The sequence below is a fragment of the Suillus subalutaceus genome, assembly GCF_016647625.1.
Source record: "Suillus subalutaceus strain FC151 chromosome Unknown DFJ58scaffold_179, whole genome shotgun sequence".
In the NCBI taxonomy this organism is placed as follows: Eukaryota; Fungi; Basidiomycota; class Agaricomycetes; order Boletales; family Suillaceae; genus Suillus; species Suillus subalutaceus.
Window position 1 is genome coordinate 53,047 of NW_024540428.1, and position 18,869 is coordinate 71,915.

The 18,869-nt window shown below is 47.0% G+C and overlaps 7 protein-coding genes across 7 annotated transcripts; 2 read left to right on the plus strand and 5 right to left on the minus strand.

Annotated features, from left to right (window-relative positions):
- Positions 1 to 144: 144 nt before the first annotated feature.
- Positions 145 to 1,522, minus strand: DFJ58DRAFT_846602 (uncharacterized protein; the record flags this gene model as incomplete). Its single annotated transcript, XM_041393328.1, has 7 exons — positions 145 to 435; positions 476 to 514; positions 561 to 581; positions 993 to 1,136; positions 1,195 to 1,227; positions 1,259 to 1,353; positions 1,441 to 1,522. 7 exons carry the CDS (start codon positions 1,520 to 1,522, stop codon positions 145 to 147), a joined length of 705 nt encoding a protein of 234 aa, XP_041237461.1.
- Positions 1,523 to 2,491: 969 nt separating this feature from the next.
- Positions 2,492 to 2,765, minus strand: DFJ58DRAFT_669107 (uncharacterized protein; the record flags this gene model as incomplete). Its single annotated transcript, XM_041382762.1, has 2 exons — positions 2,492 to 2,631; positions 2,684 to 2,765. Coding segments are annotated over 2 exons (222 nt in total), but the record flags the coding sequence as incomplete, so codon positions are not given.
- A 17-nt stretch (positions 2,766 to 2,782) lies between these two features.
- DFJ58DRAFT_734523 (uncharacterized protein) lies at positions 2,783 to 3,313 on the minus strand (the record flags this gene model as incomplete). The annotated part of the gene is made up of 1 exon (XM_041386498.1): positions 2,783 to 3,313. The coding sequence occupies one exon, from the start codon at positions 3,311 to 3,313 to the stop codon at positions 2,783 to 2,785; it is 531 nt and encodes a 176-aa protein (XP_041237463.1).
- Positions 3,314 to 4,097: 784 nt separating this feature from the next.
- Positions 4,098 to 7,935, minus strand: DFJ58DRAFT_669105 (uncharacterized protein; the record flags this gene model as incomplete). Its single annotated transcript, XM_041382761.1, has 7 exons — positions 4,098 to 4,285; positions 5,414 to 5,637; positions 5,682 to 5,957; positions 5,990 to 6,053; positions 7,004 to 7,154; positions 7,186 to 7,496; positions 7,605 to 7,935. Coding segments are annotated over 7 exons (1,545 nt in total), but the record flags the coding sequence as incomplete, so codon positions are not given.
- Positions 7,936 to 8,944: 1,009 nt separating this feature from the next.
- On the plus strand, positions 8,945 to 10,418 carry DFJ58DRAFT_734525 (uncharacterized protein; the record flags this gene model as incomplete). The annotated part of the gene is made up of 6 exons (XM_041386499.1): positions 8,945 to 8,977; positions 9,033 to 9,164; positions 9,218 to 9,450; positions 9,503 to 9,606; positions 9,667 to 9,692; positions 10,104 to 10,418. 6 exons carry the CDS (start codon positions 8,945 to 8,947, stop codon positions 10,416 to 10,418), a joined length of 843 nt encoding a protein of 280 aa, XP_041237465.1.
- A 699-nt stretch (positions 10,419 to 11,117) lies between these two features.
- On the minus strand, positions 11,118 to 11,914 carry DFJ58DRAFT_846606 (uncharacterized protein; the record flags this gene model as incomplete). The annotated part of the gene is made up of 4 exons (XM_041393329.1): positions 11,118 to 11,245; positions 11,409 to 11,579; positions 11,627 to 11,721; positions 11,784 to 11,914. The coding sequence occupies 4 exons, from the start codon at positions 11,912 to 11,914 to the stop codon at positions 11,118 to 11,120; spliced, it is 525 nt and encodes a 174-aa protein (XP_041237466.1).
- A 2,699-nt stretch (positions 11,915 to 14,613) lies between these two features.
- Positions 14,614 to 16,819, plus strand: DFJ58DRAFT_734528 (uncharacterized protein; the record flags this gene model as incomplete). Its single annotated transcript, XM_041386500.1, has 7 exons — positions 14,614 to 14,751; positions 14,813 to 15,361; positions 15,413 to 15,472; positions 15,524 to 15,962; positions 16,015 to 16,086; positions 16,138 to 16,517; positions 16,574 to 16,819. 7 exons carry the CDS (start codon positions 14,614 to 14,616, stop codon positions 16,817 to 16,819), a joined length of 1,884 nt encoding a protein of 627 aa, XP_041237467.1.
- Between the last annotated feature and the right edge of the window lie 2,050 nt (positions 16,820 to 18,869).

Below are 18,869 nucleotides of genomic sequence, written 5' to 3' on the forward strand. Positions count from 1 at the left end.
CATGCTGTGATGGTCATGCGTCGTTGGGACATAATTGCGCAGCAATCCATCAATTTCATCACAGCTTGATGTGCCGGGTGCTCAATGAGGTTTTATGCAGCCGAGATATCTTATTACAAATGTATTACAAAGTCCAGACACCTGTCAACCTTGGGCCTCTCTCTGCCTTTTTCTGCCCTCATCCAACAGCTGTTGTGAAGCTGCCATGGCATCATGAAGGGCATCTACTGGACCTTCAAGGCGGGTCATTGCATCTAAAACAGTGCTCCCATCTTTCATCTTCTGCTCAAGCCATCGCTGAAGCATGGTGCCGAATACTTCCATATCATCCCTGATGACCCGGAGATTGGCGAGCAAAGGGTCTGGACCCCCTGGATGCCTGCAGATCTCTGGCAGAAGCATGTAGGCAGTAGGCTGTTCATCGGCTGACATCAACTATTGTATAAAGCCCAGGAGTTGAATGAAAGGCACCCACCGTCTGTTGAATATGGGCAAGGTAGAGTTGCAATACCTCCTGCAGTGGGATTCAGTCAGGCATCTCAAACGGCATCAAGTCAAACCTGTCTTTCCACCAGCTGTACCTGTAGACGGCAACATGTCGGTAGCAGGCCATAAGGTTGCCCAAGATATTGAACTGATGGGTTGCGAATTCCTTGAACAGGCCGGTGTAGAGACTCGTGTTTCTGTGGGCTCATATGGGCTCATTTTACGAATTCTGGCAACTGGCCTTTACTGCGCGACTCGCACCATCATCCATATGCGACTTCTATCATGTTTCTGGTCATTCCACACACAATGCGCAGCTTTCCCGCGAAACGCGCCATAGGCGCGCTACTTTCCCACACAACGCGCAGCATTCCCGCGCGCGCTTAGCGCGTTTCTCTCGCACTTGTCGCCCTACTCCATACGCAACTTCTGCTATGTCTCCAGTCATTGCGCATATAATGCACAGCTCTCCTGCAAAATGCGCCATAGGCGCAACACTTTCTCACACTTTCGCGTTTCACGTTCCCGTGTGCGTGCTTAGTGCATTTCTCGCGCTTAAGCGCACTCCATTGCGCATCATCCAGGAGCATCCATCCATCGTCCAACCAGTTCCTAGGTGTGTCCCTTTTCATTATCAGACCATATTTAGCCTATTACACTTTGTATTTCGTTATGCACCCTTACTTTACATCACTTTACCTCACTTACATACTTAGAGCACTCCCTATTCGGCTCCGAGCCCTGGGAGAGTGCTTAGGTAGAACTTACATACTTTCATGTTCGTTTTACACCTTAGCTTCCTACCAGATCTTTCTACCACCATGTACTTGGCAGTTAGTTCCATGCAATGCATGCGTCTGTCGTCGTCTTAAGGCCCTAGCATCAGTCTAAAGCTAGTGGCAGTATCAGTATCCATCAATATCTGCACTTTTCACCATATCATCGTCTCTCTACACTTGTGCACTGCTTGCACTACCATTCCAGTTCTCTGCACATTTTCGCCTTTCGCACTTTCGCCTTCCCGCGCTTCGCGCATTTTCGCATTTCACTTTCCCGCGCGCGCCTTGAGCGTGTTTCTCGCGCTTACATCGCCCTTTTGTCGCCTTTGATCAGGGTTGATCAGCATCATTTCGTGGATCCTTGCTTTCTTTGCTTCCCTTAAGGGTCGAACATATCGCACGGCATATCAAGACCCAACATAGAGAGTGTTGCTTGTCATCTGACTTGCAGTCACTTTGTTGTGTTACCCCACACCAGGGTTGTCCAAAGCGCTGATCTGCCAGCATGTAAGCATCTTGACGGTTTGATTGAGGTATTCCGGCAAGCATGGGTGGGTGTTGTTGATGGCACACATGTTTATGAAAGGAAACACAAATCGCTGGATGGTAAGAAAGTAAGCCAAGATTCATGAAAGTGAAGAACCAGGAGGTGAATGTACTTACATCAGCTTCCCAAACCAAATGCTGGACGAATCGCTCTCAGAAATGTGGAGTTTTGTGCCACCTGGGTCTTGTCCAGTGCATCACGGATCATGGTGAAGTGGGATGTGGTGCAAATATATGCGCCACATCCCATAAAGTGATTCCGGGTGTGAACGAATCTGGCCGGAATAGCACACATGAGCCAGATGACATAATTCAGTTGAGTATTAATATGCGGGGAAAAGGATTGGGTTGCAAGTTGAGAATGCCGCAATGATCTATCAGTATAAATAGCCAGCAATTCAAACCCAGTTTGAGCCATCTGTGGCTGCAGACAATCATTTGTCCGCCGGGTAAACAATGCTTCTGTAATGAAACAATATGAAACCATATTGTTTCTATGTGGCCATGACTACATGCATGGAAAAGGTTGCTGCATAGAATCTACTGAAGACATTACAAGTTGTGACTGAATATTGGGTTGACCTCGATAAACCTGGCGTGAGCATCCTCCGCCAACCATCTATACATCTGAGCTTGTCTGATAGCATAATATCTCGGCCCATCCTATACAGGCTCGCCATCTATGGTTGTTCGGCCGAGCCAGGTTTGGCTTTGTGTGCAAGAAATTTGATTGTCCAATGCATCTCATGTCCAATCAGGAGTAATTCTTCAGCCCACCGGTCCTGTAAAGCCTTGGTACGAAGCCAGTGCACCCGATAAACTGGATTTTGGGCGGACATGAGTAGAAAACAAAGGTCCTGAGAATGACTCACATTCATTCATCCAGTCATTGCTCACCGAGTCTCCTCTAACGTCCAACGACCAAAACCAAGGCAGTGTGGAATTTCTTTGACCTCAGGCATTGGGATCAGCTACAGCTGAGGTGGCTTTGAGATCCTTTTTCTCCAACTCCCGGTATTTTCCAACAGTTGGTCTGCCCGAAGATTGGTCAGTTGGGCCCTGCATTTCTTGCAAATCGTGCCATTGAGGTTGATGACTTGTTCCATGGAGTGGACCTGGGCCCATGCTCGGGTGGCGGTGGCTTGAGACTTTGCCAGCCGGACTGTGGTCCTAAACAAGACAGCCTTGTCAGCCAGGTGGACTCTGATTGCATGCAGCATGTCATTGGCCTGCCCTTCCCGCAGGGTGATCTCTTGTCTGACAAGACCAATGACGCCCAACTCCTTGCACCGCTCTAATCCCAAGTTCGACAGGAGAGGGATGACAGCTATTTCGGGTCTAAACAACACCCGAGGTTGGTGTCCACCTGAATCCGGAACATCATTGCTGGAACAATCAGTATCAAGCCCATCTTCCAGGAAGTCCATGTCCATGTCAGCAATGCAATCATCCACATCATATTCTTCGCCGAGATATCTTGCCGCTCCTGCAATGAAACTCATCGATGGAGTGTTGCAACCTGACCCACCGATGGCTGATCTCCAATATTTGAGTCTTGGTTTGATGTTTGCCCGCCCTCCTGATCTCCATGGCCAGTGCTATCTGCATTTCTTCGATGGTAATCCCAGATGCCAACCAAGTGACGGCCCCCAGCTGAGATCTTTCTCCTGACCAGTGTGACAATATAGTTTTCCCTGGGCTGATATTACCCCTTTTTACTTACCTTCACTTACCCACTTTCCTTAGTTTATGTTCGCATTTTTACTGCTTACATAATCATGTCTCCCTTTCACCACTGTCAGTACCAGTCTGAATCACAGTCTTTTGCTTGATGATATTTCTACTCTCTGAGCTTTGAGTCTAGCACAGAAATCCTTTAGGGTCGAATAGCAGCTAGGCATAGCAATTTTGACCCAACATTTGAAGAGTACTTTACAGAGTTCTCTTCTTGTTGTGTTTCCCACACTGGGGAGCTGAATTATGCAGCAAATCTATCTCCATCTCCTTCTGGGATCGTGCTTCCAGAATATCAGATTAACAAAACAGCTATATTGGCGAGTCCCCAATACATACCCTTGCGCAACCTAACATCATAAATGCCCATGGCCGAGGGATCTGTCATTTGACAAGGTTGCACTTCATTTTCTTCTGCTTCCCACCGCTGCACCATTGCCGGATCAGCAGCTTCATTCAACTTCTCAAAGGCCTCGGTGCTTTCTCAGACGCCTTGTTTGGCCTCTTTATATTTCCGGGACAAGAACAACCCTGTTTTCAAGGCAACACAGGTCACCCAGAAGTATGCAAACATGCTAGTGAATATAACTGACCCATTCGGATCATCTTCATGAAATTACAGTCATTCATCTGATAGTCCAAGTATTCTTGTCTATGCAGCGTTGACATCCCCCGGGCTGAAGGCAAAATGATATTTAGAGGCACCCATAGGGTCTCCATAATTTCGCCATCTATTCTAGCTGCACCAGGGATGAAGTTGGATGTGTACCGGTGTCATGCATGGTATGCAACTCATACCATGACAGATACACAAGAGGTGTGATAAGGAAGGTATAATAGACCCTACTGTATCTTATCACCAAGTTACCCCATCATTTTCCCCTTAGTTATTAGCTAGTATTTTCACTTTCAAACTTCACTTCCATTTTTCCATGTATTTCTATTTTGTTCTATGACATTCCATCTCTTTCTATTTTCCTCAGGCATATTCAGCCAACAGACTTTCTTTCAGCCACCAAGCATGTTTGTAAGCATGTCATGTGACTGGTAGATATCATGATTTGTAAAGATTTAGCTTGACTCATCATGATTTGTCATGATTTGTCATGCTTTGTAAGATTTCTAACTGTATTTATAAGCTACTTAGTAAGAAGGCTGATTCAGCACACCAAATGGCATTGTTAGTAAGCACATTCTTACCAATCCATGTGATGACTCATGCCATGATTCATCATGCTTTGTAAACTACACTGTATTTATAATGTAAATTAGTAAACAGGCTGACTCAACACACCAAATGGCATTGTTAGTAAGCACATTCTTACCAATCCATGTGATGATTCATGCTTTGTAATCAGGGCCTCCAAAAGGTATATAAGGAGCCCAATTTTGCCATGTAATAAATGGAGCACTTCCCACCTTCACTCATCTCAAACAGTGTGAGATTAAGTAAGAACCTAAGTACAGGCAAATCATTAGCCTCAAAGTAAGACTAAGAAACATTTATTCAATTATATACTACCTTACAGGGGTTGATTATATAATCTATCAGCTAATCTAACTAAGTTTAACCCATACTATTTTCCACTCTCTTTTACAGGAAGGGAGACACGATACACGAGCACGCTAACTCTCAGACACAATTCATACCGTAGACTCAGTATACAGAATCAAATTGTTTTAAACTAACCAAGGAACAAGGAAAGATGGTATATTGAAATAAATCCTCCCAAGAACTCACACATTATCTACCACAAAAACTAGAAAAGTCGTAGACCGTGTACTTAAGGACTGGCAATAAGTCTTATCCTATATAGTTGTGTTGTCACTATATAAGCGGCATACATAAGACCCTTAAGTAAGAGGACACCGGGCGAAGCATTTGTCTTGATGGCCATGAACATGCCACAGCCCAATTCCCAGAATGATCTCCATTCCGGAAGGAATGGTCAGATGCAAGCTCTTGTCCACCCGTCGCTGGAGGTGCTTGTTATACTGGCAATTGACATCGTAAAATGTAAAAGCCTGGCGAAGCCCATCCGTATTATAGCTCAGGGCATTGCATAGGGCATAGTCCATGTTCATCTGTCTTCTCCCGAAATTGAAGTGGAACAACCTACTTTACGAATGACTCACCTTTCTCCCTTTTGAAAATCCACCATTGAATTCAGAACAAAGCACCCATGCCTGGCGCAGGCGCACCCCCTGATTCTGGTGGCCTCCAATTTGTGCCTAGAGGCGTTGGCCTGGTTCACTGCTCTATGGTTGTTGCATTCAGACCTTTGGGCCGAGTCCTTTGAGATGGTGAGATGAGCTTGGTATCTGGCTCTTGCCACCATGAAACATTGCCAGTCGGTGAGCCAAACCTCGTCTTCTGGGTGTGTTGAGTGAAGATGTTCGGCTTTGAAATTGCTGTCCATAACCAACGATCAGGTGTAAGTCACTTCGGCGATGCATCATCTTCAGTTGGTACTGCAACATTGATCCCAGGTTGAGGACATGCGGTGTCTTCTTACTTGAGGGTCTTATATGTTGATCAGAATACAATGACTATCACAATTGTATTGTTTAAGACTAAGGTGCCAGCTCCTCAAGTTCATGGTCAACGGATTTTCTACTTCTCGGTTGATAATGTGGTGTTCGTGGGTGGCCAAAGGGTAATAAATTACTTCTTTGCTAGATCACTTCTTGATAGTAAAGGAGTAGTATATATTTTGTCAGGTTAACTGAAACCTAGTAGGTAATATGGACCTCTCTGAACTGAATGTGGCACAAATACGTAAAACGATGGATAAAACAATAGATTATTGTATAGGCGATCCCTGTAAGATAGTATACAATCAATCTAGACTAAAAGAATACGATTGTTTTCAAAGGCAACTCGTAGGCCTTCACTTTCTTCGTGATCTCACAGTGTTGAGACAGAAAGTGGGAAAACTCCTGACTTCAAATTCCTACGTTCCCACACGGTTCGGGAAAAGAATGGAAGGGGAAAAACTTATATATTATGTGAGAATGGAGTCCTTATATACATTTTAGAAACCATCCTTACTAAGCAATGAGTCATCACTGGATTGGTAAGATTATGCTTACAAACCAAGCCTTTTGGTGTGCTGAATCAGCTGCTTACTAAAGTACATGAGTAAAATATTACAAAGCACTGTAAATTATTACAAAGCATGACGAATCATGACAAAACATGATGAGTCATGGAAAGTCCTTACAAATCAGAATATCACCAGTCACATGACATGCTTACAAACATATCTGAGTGGCTCACTGATGTAATCAAGTGGCTGAATAAACATAAACAAATAATGGAAAGAGACAGAAACTACAAATACAACTAAATAAATAGAAACAAAGCTTACATAAGTAGGAAGTATATCCTTTGTACACTCCTCTACTCATCTCCTTTTACACTGCTATTCGTATATGTCATGGTATGAACTCCATACTATGCATGACAGCGGGGCAGAAAAGAGCCAGCTCTGCATCCTTCAGGTCCCTCCTCTCATGACAGAATCCATTCCATTTCAAAAGCTTCAGTTGTTGCCACTGCCTGGCCACCCTCATCAACTCCCAATATTGGTTTCTGCCGAGACTCAGCTCATGCTTGGTATGATATTGTTGGACTCACCGGTACTAAATGCGGAAACATGCTGGATGTGATCCGCTTGAGTTTGCTGTAATAGTTCATTGCCGAAGTCCCGCACTCCAGATTGTCCAGGATGAAATCGTCCAGCAATGCAAAGGTGAATGCGGTCTTCGGGCGGGTGAAAGATGCCGGGAACAATCCCATTTTAAAAAGCTGTTTGTCAAGCGCTTCGGCATCAGGGCATCGACAGAATCTTATCAACATGGTATGAACACCCAAAGTGTGCACCACCATGATTGCTGTTTTTCCTGCAGGTAGTATGTTTACCTCCGGCGAGTCTTTGGCAGCTGCAGCTGATCCCGGTTCTACAAATACATCAGGTTCTCCATCATAAGCCTCTGGCACTCCCGGAGGCACTTCTGCAGATGGTGCATCTTCACCCAGTCCTGCAGCATACTGACCCTTGTCATCCATGTCCTCCCATTCCCAGTCATGGTGTGGGCAAGGCTTTCCCCCATGGCCAGCATGAATCTCAATGCCTAGCTTGGTCAGAGTGGTCCTCTCAAAGAAATCTCCGTTCCATTGACTGATCCGGTGGAATGGCCACAGGGAATGTTCCACCCGACAGCATTTCATGCAGAATATCAGCTGGGCATGACAGTCATGGCACTCCTGGGTCCCATCCCCACCGCACAAACAACATACCCGGTCTGGAGGAGGCGCCTCCTGTTGAAGCATGATGTCCAGATAATCACGGGTCCTATACTTCCACTGCTGGAGGTACTCGTTGGACTCTACTCCACAAGGTCACCTGGATATCAATGGAATTGAGGAGAACAACTCACCGCAGTTTTTTCTTCCCCCAGCCATTTGAAAGTCGCATGTGATTTATGCCCCCTTGGTTGTTGTAGCTTGCATCAAAGTCCTCAGAGAACCTATAAATGGTCTTGTCTGAAGGCTGCTTGATGGGCGACTTGGTCGGGGAAGACTGCGCAGATCTCCCTGTGTTCGTGCGTTTTTCTGATACCCACCGACCTTTCACCCCTCGGGTGGTATTTGTCCACACCCATTTTACTAGATGCACGGTCCCCGCGAGGCATGACCTCCCTTGCCTTCGACTTGGCCATACTGAGGTCTGTGAGATGATAAAAGACAAGGGCTGATCTATTATTTAATCCTGCCTTAACAAGACCGTCCTTAAAAGAGCTCGAGTCATATTGTATTAACTAAGAAATACGATCGAGACATCAAAGCACAACACTTATGAAGACACACAAATCATGGTCAAGATATCCTAGTAAGAATTAATTGAGTTCATTAAGTGATTGTCGCAAAGATGAAGAAAGTCCATGCATCCTATATGCTTCCATAGTCTTATTTTGAAGTTCAAGGACTAGGTTAAATTATAGGGACATATAATGTATCTGAATGTAAGGCAAAGAATGGCCTGAACCCATAATGATTCCTAATGCAAATGGACAACACAATGCTAGTTTTGTTTGTTCAGGCCCAGTCTCGCTTAATTTAGCGTCGGATGTATGCTAATTATCTAAACCTCGCTCAACTGAAACCTTTCCAGACTATTCTTGTTCCCATCTGTTGTCTTCTTATTCCAACATCTTTCTTCCATGACAGGGAATGACTCGCAGTCAGATGAGGAGGCTCCGAAGCACCTGCCATTGAATGAAGAGGAGGTGGCTGTTCTAGAGGGCTACCTCGAGCAATAGAAGTCCACTTTGGGTGCAGAGAGAAATGTGGTCTGGGAGGATGCCACAAAGAGGCTCGGGTGAAGGCGCCTGCCATGAAACCTGAGTTGTTGAGGTCCCGGAAGAAGGTGAGTGCATGTTGCCATGAATCGCAAGACATGTGTTGAGATTTCTTCTATCCAGGTCTACAGAAAATGGCTGCAGAACCATGGGGGAAAAAGGAAGGGCAAACCCCCCATCAATCTAGGCCAGAAATGGACGTACTGGTCTGTTGTCGAGTCTCTGAGGAAGAGGGAACTCTTGAAGACGATCAAGGTTGAGACTGGAGCGAAGCCTGAGAGCCGGAGATGATGATCCACTATGCCAAGTATCTGATGGAGATGGTGAATTCTCTTACCGAGAAGGAGGTTGAGGAGGCTACCGAGATGGCTGCAGAGTGGAACAAGCAGGGTGTTCCTCTGGAGCTTCAGACAGACATTGCAAGACGAAAGGGCGAGGACATTCTCTGGTACGTAGCCAAGGAAATGTTCAAGAAGGCCAGAATGCGGCTGTTCATGATGTCGGCCTGGAAGAACGAACAGGGAAAACTCATGGTGTCAAGGTGAGCAATGTCAAGGTGTGATAAGGGACTGCCAGGTCTCAACAACAGACAGCCATGACTACAATGAAGAGTTCGGCAATGGGGAAAGCTTCATCAAGACGTGTGATTGGAAGGTTATACTGCCGGAATGGGAGGGCTATGTTGCAAAACAGTTTGGTGAGTACATGTAGAATGTTTTGGAAGTGACTTGGAGCTGACGGACGTCTTATGAGCAAGATGGTGACATCGAAGAGGAGACATTGGTAAAAATGGTTGCAAAGATAACACCTACACCTTGGAGATAGGGGCCAGTGGATTAGATGGATTCTGACACCCGGAAGGCCATTGTCCGGGCCTTCTTGAATTGGCATTATCGTGTGTGAACAACTTGTATTTCTCGGATGATTATGTGACAATTATATTAGAAGACTGCAGTGGAAAGACCAAGGATCCGGTGCCTTGGAAAGAAGTGATACCTGGCAAGAAGAGCTCATACAAGAAGAGCTCATACCACCACCATATCTTCCAGAGGGAAGAAAAAATCGGGAGCTGTCGAGGATGAATAGGAACGAGGCTACCAAATTGTTGGATTTCTGGTACAACAGACAACAGACCTGCTGGGATATCACTTTCGAGTTCTACGGTTGGTAGAGCAAGGCTGACAAGAGGTCAAGCCCCCTGTGAGGAGCGTGAGCTGGTTGGAATATGATAAACTGGAGGATGGTAAACAACAGAAGAAATCGGGAGGAAAAGGCAAGACCGGGAAAAGGCCTGGGCAAAAGTCCACTGCAACGGTGGATGATAGTTCACACAGCTCTGAAGAGGACGACATCCTGACCCACAGGCAAAAGCTTTCGAAGAAAACAGCAAAGAAACCTCACAAGTCAAGGTCCTGGGTGTACTCAGAGGAATCGTCAGATGGGTTCAGCACACCTGATGCATCTGACAAATCTTCGGATGATGAAATGCCCCGCCACAGGGAAGGGTAAAGCTCCGGTGAAAGACAAAACTGGTGAATCTGGGGGAAGGGTTAGAGAGCCAAAACAATGGATGTTGCTTGATCCTGTCGAAGAACAGGATGATCCCCCGGTAACATTCAGAGACCTAAACAAGGCCCATGAAAGAGCCCAGGAACCATCTGCATCCCGAGTTCTGCCAACTGCATCTGACATCCACAGGAGAGTAGGACCAGCATCTCATCCTGGCGGTGCATTGAGATGTAAAACCGGGTGGCCGTTAAAAGGCCATTGATTTGCCCGCCCCGCAAGAGACCACTGGATATCAAAATCTCGAAAAGAGTGGTAAAAGTGCAACTGCAGAGCTCTCCTGAGAAACATGCCAGGGTGCAAACAAAGGGGAAGAAATGTCCTGCTGAAGATCCGTTGAATGAATCTCCAGCCAAACACACAAGAAGCAAAACCGCAGATGCTCTCCCGAAAAGATCAAAGAAGCCCAACTCCAGATATGCAGCCAACTTCATTCAATCCTGAATCAGTCCTTGTTGCATTTCGGCAGTATTGCTGATGGAAGACCCTCATAAGACATAGTTGTAATGAGGCATTTTGTTATGCCCCAGAGTTGCCTTCCGGTGTGCCCAAAGTAATCTAGAATTCACCTGGCAGTCAAGTTGTTTGCTATTTACATTGCATGATGTTCTAATTCAAGGGAGTATCTACATTGCATCTACTCTACTTTGCCGCATCCTCCAGAGATCCAATGACATGATTCACGGTTTTGAGCAACCCGCGTTGAATTTGGATGAGCTGGTGCAGCTTGCACATGTCATCGCCTATATTGGTAACCCGGGTTCGGGCATCTGCGAAAGCACTGAGCATACCCCTGTTTTCGAACAGGATGTGCCCAGGCGCCAGGTTCGAATTCAATCAACGCACAGAATTTTTGACAAGGGCATGCATGTGGATATCCACTGCAGATTCATCAATAATGGAAATGAAAAATGGGTGGAGGCTGGCACTTACTCATGTCGTTGCTGATTGCCTTCATCCGATGATTGTACCGGAACCTCATGCGCTCGGCTGGAGTGCTTGCATCACGATCCGGTGTATCCCCAGTGGATTCATCGCTCTCATTACTGCCATCTGGGTCCAAGTCCATGGGCGTGGGGGAAGAATTTGTAAGATCGATTATATCTAGCTCAATGTCACCAATGTATTGTGCCGGAAGTTGGGAGACTTACCTTTCGCTTGGGTCGTGGGCCCAACTCCCCACCCAAGATCATAAGCCAGTCCATCTTCATTCATTAGATCAATGACATCTTTGAAATTGTCAAGTCTAGGTTGTGCCGGGAGTTGAAGGACTCACATTGGGTTTGGCCGGTGGCTCCAACATCTCACCCTAGATCATATGCCGGACCATCCTCATCCATGGAATCTTCAACCAAGGATATCTCTCCCAATCCGATATCATGCGCTGGGGCATCATCTTCAGGTCCCACACTCACAGCATCCGACGGAGCTTTGGGCATAGCTGGTCCCCACCCAAGATTAGGGAACTGCACGGGTATACCCCCGGGTATCAGAGGCCGTACCCGCACCTGTACCCGGCAAAAACCCGTACCCGCTCTGACGGGTACAGGTTTTTGGCGGGTACGACGAGCTCTGACCCATACCCACACCCATGCGGGGTTTACCCACAGGTACCATATACAAATAATAAATTTATTAGACACTGAAACTGCGAATGAGTGTGAACGAGCGAGAACAAGCACGAACTGGCGAGAACAAGCACAAATGGGGGAGAACAATTACGAACAAGCAAGAACAAGCATAAGCGAGCGTAAACAAGTGCGAACAAGCACGAGCAAGCATGGACAAGCGCAAACAAGTGTGAATCAGCACGAATGAGCGCGAACAAACGAGCGTGAATGAGTGTCGAGGGCGGGGCAAAAGTGAGGATTGAGGAGTGTCGTGAAGTCTATGGAAATGAGGCCAGTTGATGCAGTGAAGCAGCATGAAACGCACAATACATGCACCTTTCCAGCTTAGAGAAGGACACCCACAATCCCTCCAAAGTCCACCTCCATCGCGCCCAATGCCATCAACCTCCGGTAAAATGTTGAAGTTCATTCCAATCACTACACTCCTGCAAGAGTTCAAAGGTTGTGAAGGCTGGTAATGGCAGTCGCAGTTTTCTCCGGTAAGCGGTGGGTGGTTACAGCCTCAGATGACAAGACGCTTCGTATGTGGGACTTGGACACAGGTGTTGTGTTGAAGAAGATGGAGGGGCATCACTGAGGTGTGGAGATTGGCAGGATCATGAGATGGGCAATTGGTAGCAAGTGGTGATGCTGATGAAGAGGTCATCTTCTGGCATGGAGAAACTGGAGAATCACTCACCTGACCCATTTAAGCCCATTCTAACAGGATCAACTCACTGGATTCTTCTCCCAATGGAACAGCGCTGGCCAGCGCCGTTTTCCCCGATAGGTTATGGACTCGAAGAACAAGACACTTTTTCTGTGGGACTTGAAGATAGGTGTTGTGTTGAAGAGAAAAGGAGGTGTAGACATTGGCGGTATCACGATATGGGAAATTGATAACAAGCGGTGATGTTTGCGATGGAGAGTCCTGGGCATCTATGGAAATGAGGCCAATCGACGCAATGAAGCAGCGTAAAACGCACAATACACACACCTATGCAACTTAAAGCAAGACACCCACAATCCTTGGAAAGTCCACCTTGACCGCACACAATGCTAGTAAAATGGTAACTGCAAAAAACACGCCTCCAAGAGGGATATGGGAGGACAAACACTGGGAGGTTCCTGTGACTAGGAGTAAGTGTAGTTGTCAAACTTTGCGCACCGTTTGGTGGCAGTTGCCGCAGATAGTGCTGTTTTTAGTAAGTCAAATTGTATGGCACTTCATTTTGATCAAAACACGGCACAAGGGTATGGGTATGGGTATGGGTATCGCAATACCAGACCTGTACCCGTACCCCAGAGACACCCATACCCCACACCCGCACGGGTATACCCGTACCCGAGATCGTATGTTGGGCCTTGGTCTCCATGCTTGTCTGTTCAGACAGTCAAATACAGATGCTTCATTGATCAAATTTCACTTACCGGTGATTGCATTATCATCCAAGGTAGGAGCATCTGGTGCCATGGGTCCCCACCTGAGATCGTACACCAGACCTTGGTCTTCAGGGTCGTCTGTTTGGACAATCAATTAAAAAAGAATCCATTAAAATTGGACTTACCTGCAAATGAATGATCATCCGGGGTGGGGGTGTCACCCGGTGTGGAAGATGCAGCACTCCACCCAAGATCATACGATGGACTGTCATCGTCCACAAGTTCATCCACCTCTTCCTCCTCATCCACAGACTGCATTGGGGAGCGTAGGAATTCCGGGTCTCGGGACTTGGCCAATCCTCATCGAACATGGCTATCAATGTGATGTCAATCCAATTTGGGAGAGAAGGAAGAAGAAGCTTACAAGAAAGTTCTGCAATATAATCGTCCAGGCCAGAGCAGGCCCAATCATACCAGTCGGGAGTTGAATCTCCCAGATCTTCAATCGTCTCGATCCGAGTTTCCAGACCCATGTTATATCCTATAATTGCATTAGTTCATTACATCCGAAGATCGACGGGAGAAGAAGGACTTCTAAATTTCAAATCAGGGAATCTGTGCCTGACTCTTGGCGTGGTCCACTGGTCTATCGGTACGAAATTACCCCACCATACTGCAAGGGATTTTTTCTGTCGTGCATCAGCAAGGCACTCACCGGCTGAGGGCAAGTTTTGCTCTCCCTGAGTTTCCAATGGTGTTGAAAAATGCACCCTGCGGGATGACATTGGGCTGAGCTTAAAAAGCTTTCGGGTTGTCGAGGGGAGGATTAAATAGGGAACAGTGAAGTGGTCCAGCGGTAGGACTTGTGTGGACTGAAAGATTCAGTGGATGATCATTGGCCGTGTCAACAATGGTGATAGATATGGGCCATGGCAACGGCCAAACTTCTATTGTTGCCTAATGTATTGAGGTCAAGGCACAATCAACACGCGTCCATGGGAAATTCCATGGCCGCACTTTGGCCACATTACCTGTTCCCTATATATACATCACAACTTGACCTCCAACTTTTCCCCCCAAATTCTCATACCCTAACTTTACACCCGCATATTACTTTTCTTGTACCATCCTGCTTTTCTATTACAATGTCTTCATCTCAACAAGCAAATGACGCGTTCAACCTTGTCGCCAAAAAGATTCACCAGCTGATCGCAAGCTCCAGCAAGCTCCAGGTCGGTGACCCAGCTGCCAAGCCTTTGGCACATGAAATTGCCATGACTTTGGTGAGTCTTTAATGTTTTTGAGTTTTTAATGTTTGATGACTGGATTTACTTACTTTTTTAGGCAACTGCATTTGCCCAGCATGGCAATGCTACCACATCGGTGGCCCCCAAACTCTTGTCCTGTGCGGCAGAGATCAGGGCCAAGAGTGGCCCGAATGGCAAGCTCAAGGCCTTGCCAGACTGGAATGCCATCTTGGATGATGACCTTCGCATCCGGAACCACCCTCTGTTCCCCAAGACCGTCAGGTACAAGCCCCCGACATGCCCACCCACACCTCCCACCGCACTGCCTGCCCCACCCGCGCCATTGACACTTGGTCCCCGTGCACCATCGCCTGCGCCAGTTGTCACCATTGTCCCCAAGCACAAGCTATTTGTGCCGGGCAATGGCAACACCAATGCCAAAGAAAATGGCAAGCGCAAGGCCTCAACACCCGAACCTGATGTCAACACTGGCAAGGAGCTCAAGAAACAGAAAACGTCGAGGCGTGCGGCGAGCAAGGCACCCTGGGCAAAGAGCAAGGCGCACTCCAGCAAGGTGAAGTCCAAGGAGTTTGTCACCGATGATGATGACGAGCAAGTCCCAGCCGATAAGATCATTTTTGTCAAGGTGAGTTTTTACTTTTCTCACACCTGACATATTAATTGAACAAAACTTCAGAGAAAAATCACTGCCCTGCCTGGCACTCAACCAGTCATCAAAGAGATGACAAAAACACAGGTGCGTATTCAACCCTATGGTTGTTGTAAGTTATGCTACCATGTTCTTCAGCACCCTGATTCGACTTCCAAGGATGATGCACTGGTTGAAGAGACATCCACCGTGCGTCTCTTTGGCATGCAGTGCGAGGGCTGTATCAAGCACAACATTCCTTGCAAGGTGGTCCTCAGCAAGAAGATGGGCGAGATCTGGAAGTGCTGTCGCAACTGCGATGAGAAGAAGATGAAATGTATTTGTCCAACACCCGAGGAGGCCCGAGTTCTTCAACTTGCAGTGGACTTGAAGAAGTCCAAGGCCACCACAAAGACCCGGGCAGCAAAAACACCTTGGGCAAAGACCCCCGTCGTTATGCATTCAAAGGTGCCTGTCAGTTCCTGGTCCACCCATGCCACCTCCCGCGCCCGCCTGCAATCTGTTAGCCGGGCATTGTCGCCTGTGGTGGACAAATCCGGCGATAAGGACGCAAAGGGTGATGTTGATTCTGAACATGGTAAGTCCTCTGTCTTGAATTTTGGCTGTTGGTTGACACTTTCCTGAAGCAGCAACACCGGCAGTGACTTGCATTGCCCCCGTACCTGTTTCTGAAAGGGCGGCTGATGATCACCGGGAGACAAGTAAGTCCATTTTATCTACTTACATATATTGTTATTCACGCCTTCCAGTAGTCGCATCAGCTCCCAATGTTGACAACAACGTCAACATGGGGGTCGACCTTCAGACCACTGTGCAAGACCTCCCGGTTCCAGATGCCCGGCAGGGTGCTCCTCCCAACCTGGCCATACAACAACCCAGAAATCTCGACATCATCCAATCCATCCATGCCATGCGTCAAGAGTTCAGCGGCATGTTTCAACACTTGGGTGATTGTTCTGAGGCAGTCAAACGAAAGATCACCACCCAGGTCAACGACTTGGCCGATAATTGGGAGATGAGGTTTGACGCTATGGAGAAGAAGATGAAGGATGTCAAACTGCACACGACCAGGAACACCATCTCCATCGGGCACATGGCCAACACCATGAAGACCTTCAACAAATCCGGCAATGTCTCTGCTTTCAACCTCCCGCCGGCCCATCAAATCAAGGGCACCCCTTTGGCCAGATCCCCCCTTCTTGGCTTCCCCAACTCCCACTTCCGGCTGATGATTGCCTCCCTCAGCACCCAAGCGCCTCTAAAGTGGGGAAGCTGTTCACCACAGCTTGGGATGAATCTAGAGGTCCTGGTGCTGGTGGTGCCGGGAAAAGCTCTGCATCAGCAGTTGTGTCTTCTGGCCATCACACCGGCCTCAGTGCAGGCTCCCAATTGTCAAGTCTCCCATCAGGTAGTTCCTCTCCTAAAGATCAGTAGATAGTAGATAGTTGGATCTTACATCTCTCTTTACTTTCGCAATTACCATGTACATTAGAATCTCATTGATCAGTGTCAATGAAGAAATGAAATATGACCAGTGTCATTACAATGGATAATACAATGCTGCCACTACCTCCCGGGTGTACACATCCATCCCAGTCAAGCAAGTCTTGTGATGTCTTTGGTTGCAATCTGGTTATCATGTATATCTGACAAATTCAACTAATGCAATGGGATGTCAGCATCTCCTGGGTATTTGATTGTCAATGCATTGTTCATGTTTAAGCATGGGACCCGCTGAGGCGATCTCAACCTGGCTGGACTGATATGAAATATCTAAAAATGCTCAACCAGTATAAGTGAGTCTTGGCTCTGCCTAGCTGCTATACTCGCAGAATGCAAGAACGTTCGACCCTAAAGGGGACTGCTACTGAACACAGAACCAGATGAATGAAAGACCCTTGTAGTGCGATGGATGCGCGAAAGCATGAGAAGAAAAGCGAAGTGAGCACGAAGTGAAAGAGAGCGCACTAAGGTAAACGCGAGCGTGGGAACGTGAGCGCTAAGGCGCGCGTTGTGCAGAAAATACTGGATAAGGAAACGGATAAGGAAGCGGATGTGCAAAGCAAGTGCAAATGCAGAACGAGTGTTATAACGAGCGCAGATAATAGTCTAGTATAGGCGGATAACGATAACCATTGGAAACACAAAGTGCGCCCAAGTGGTGACTACTACTTTAAAGTAAAACCCAATAGCGAGGGAAGTACAGCAAAGGGGAGTAATAATGATGGAGTAGTAAGTCAGCAAACTTTATACTATGGAAATTGCATCGGAAGCGGAAGGGATAGGAACAATAAGTGCTATGAATACGTAATGACATGTAATAGCGCTGCAATGCTTGTTACAAACCACGAGGCAAGGGATATGACGTACCAATGAGGTGGATGGACATAGAGGGACATTCCTGGATGATAGGCGATGCAGGGCGCTTAAGCGTGAGAAAGTGCGCAAGGTGCACGTATGGGAATGCTGCGCGTTGTGTGTTAAAACGACCAGAGACATGATAGAAGTTGAATACAGATGATGGTGCGAGTCGTGCAGTAAAGGCCAGTCATCAGAATTCGTAAAATGAGCCCATATGTGCCTGTAGAAACGCGAGTCTCTACACCACCTGCATCTACCAACATTTCAATCCCAAATTTTTGCAAGCTATTGCCAATCTTCACTGTGAACCTTATCGTGCATCACCCACCAAACCTACCAAGAATACGGGCCCATGTCATGCACTGCACGCAATCCGGTCCATCCATATTCACTGAGATTTCTATCCTATGCCATGTACTATATTAAGCACTACTTGACAGGGCCATCTGTGTCTACCGAGATTCCTATCCCATTACCTGGTAGTGTTGCCAACTGGGCCCATCCATATCTACCAAGATTTCTATGATATACCATGTACTACATATACCACGCACTATACCTGACAGGGCCCATCCATATCCACTGAGATTCCTACCCCATACCCTGTAGTGTTTGCAATCGGGCCCATCCGTATCTACCGAGATTCCTATCCCATACCCAGTGGTGTTACCAATCGGGCCCATCCGTATCTACCAAGATTCTTGTCCCATACCCTGTAGTGCTGCCAACCAGGCCCATCTGTATCTACTGAGATTCCCATCCCATACCCTGTGGTGCGACCAACTGGGCCCATCTGTATCTACTGAGATTCACATCCCATACCCAGTAGTGACCAACCGGGCCCGTCCGTATCTACGGAAATTCCTATCCCATACCTGGTAGTGTTACCAACTGGGCCCGTCCGTATCTATCGAGATTTCTATTGTATACCATGTACTATATCATGCACCATAGTCGATAGGGCCCATTCGTATCTACCGAGATTCACATCCCATACCCTGTAGTGTGACCAACTGGGCTCATCCGTATCTACCAAAATTCCTATCCCATACCCGGTGGTGTTACCAATTGGGCCTGTCCGTATCTATCGAGATTTCTATTGTATATCATGTACTATATTATA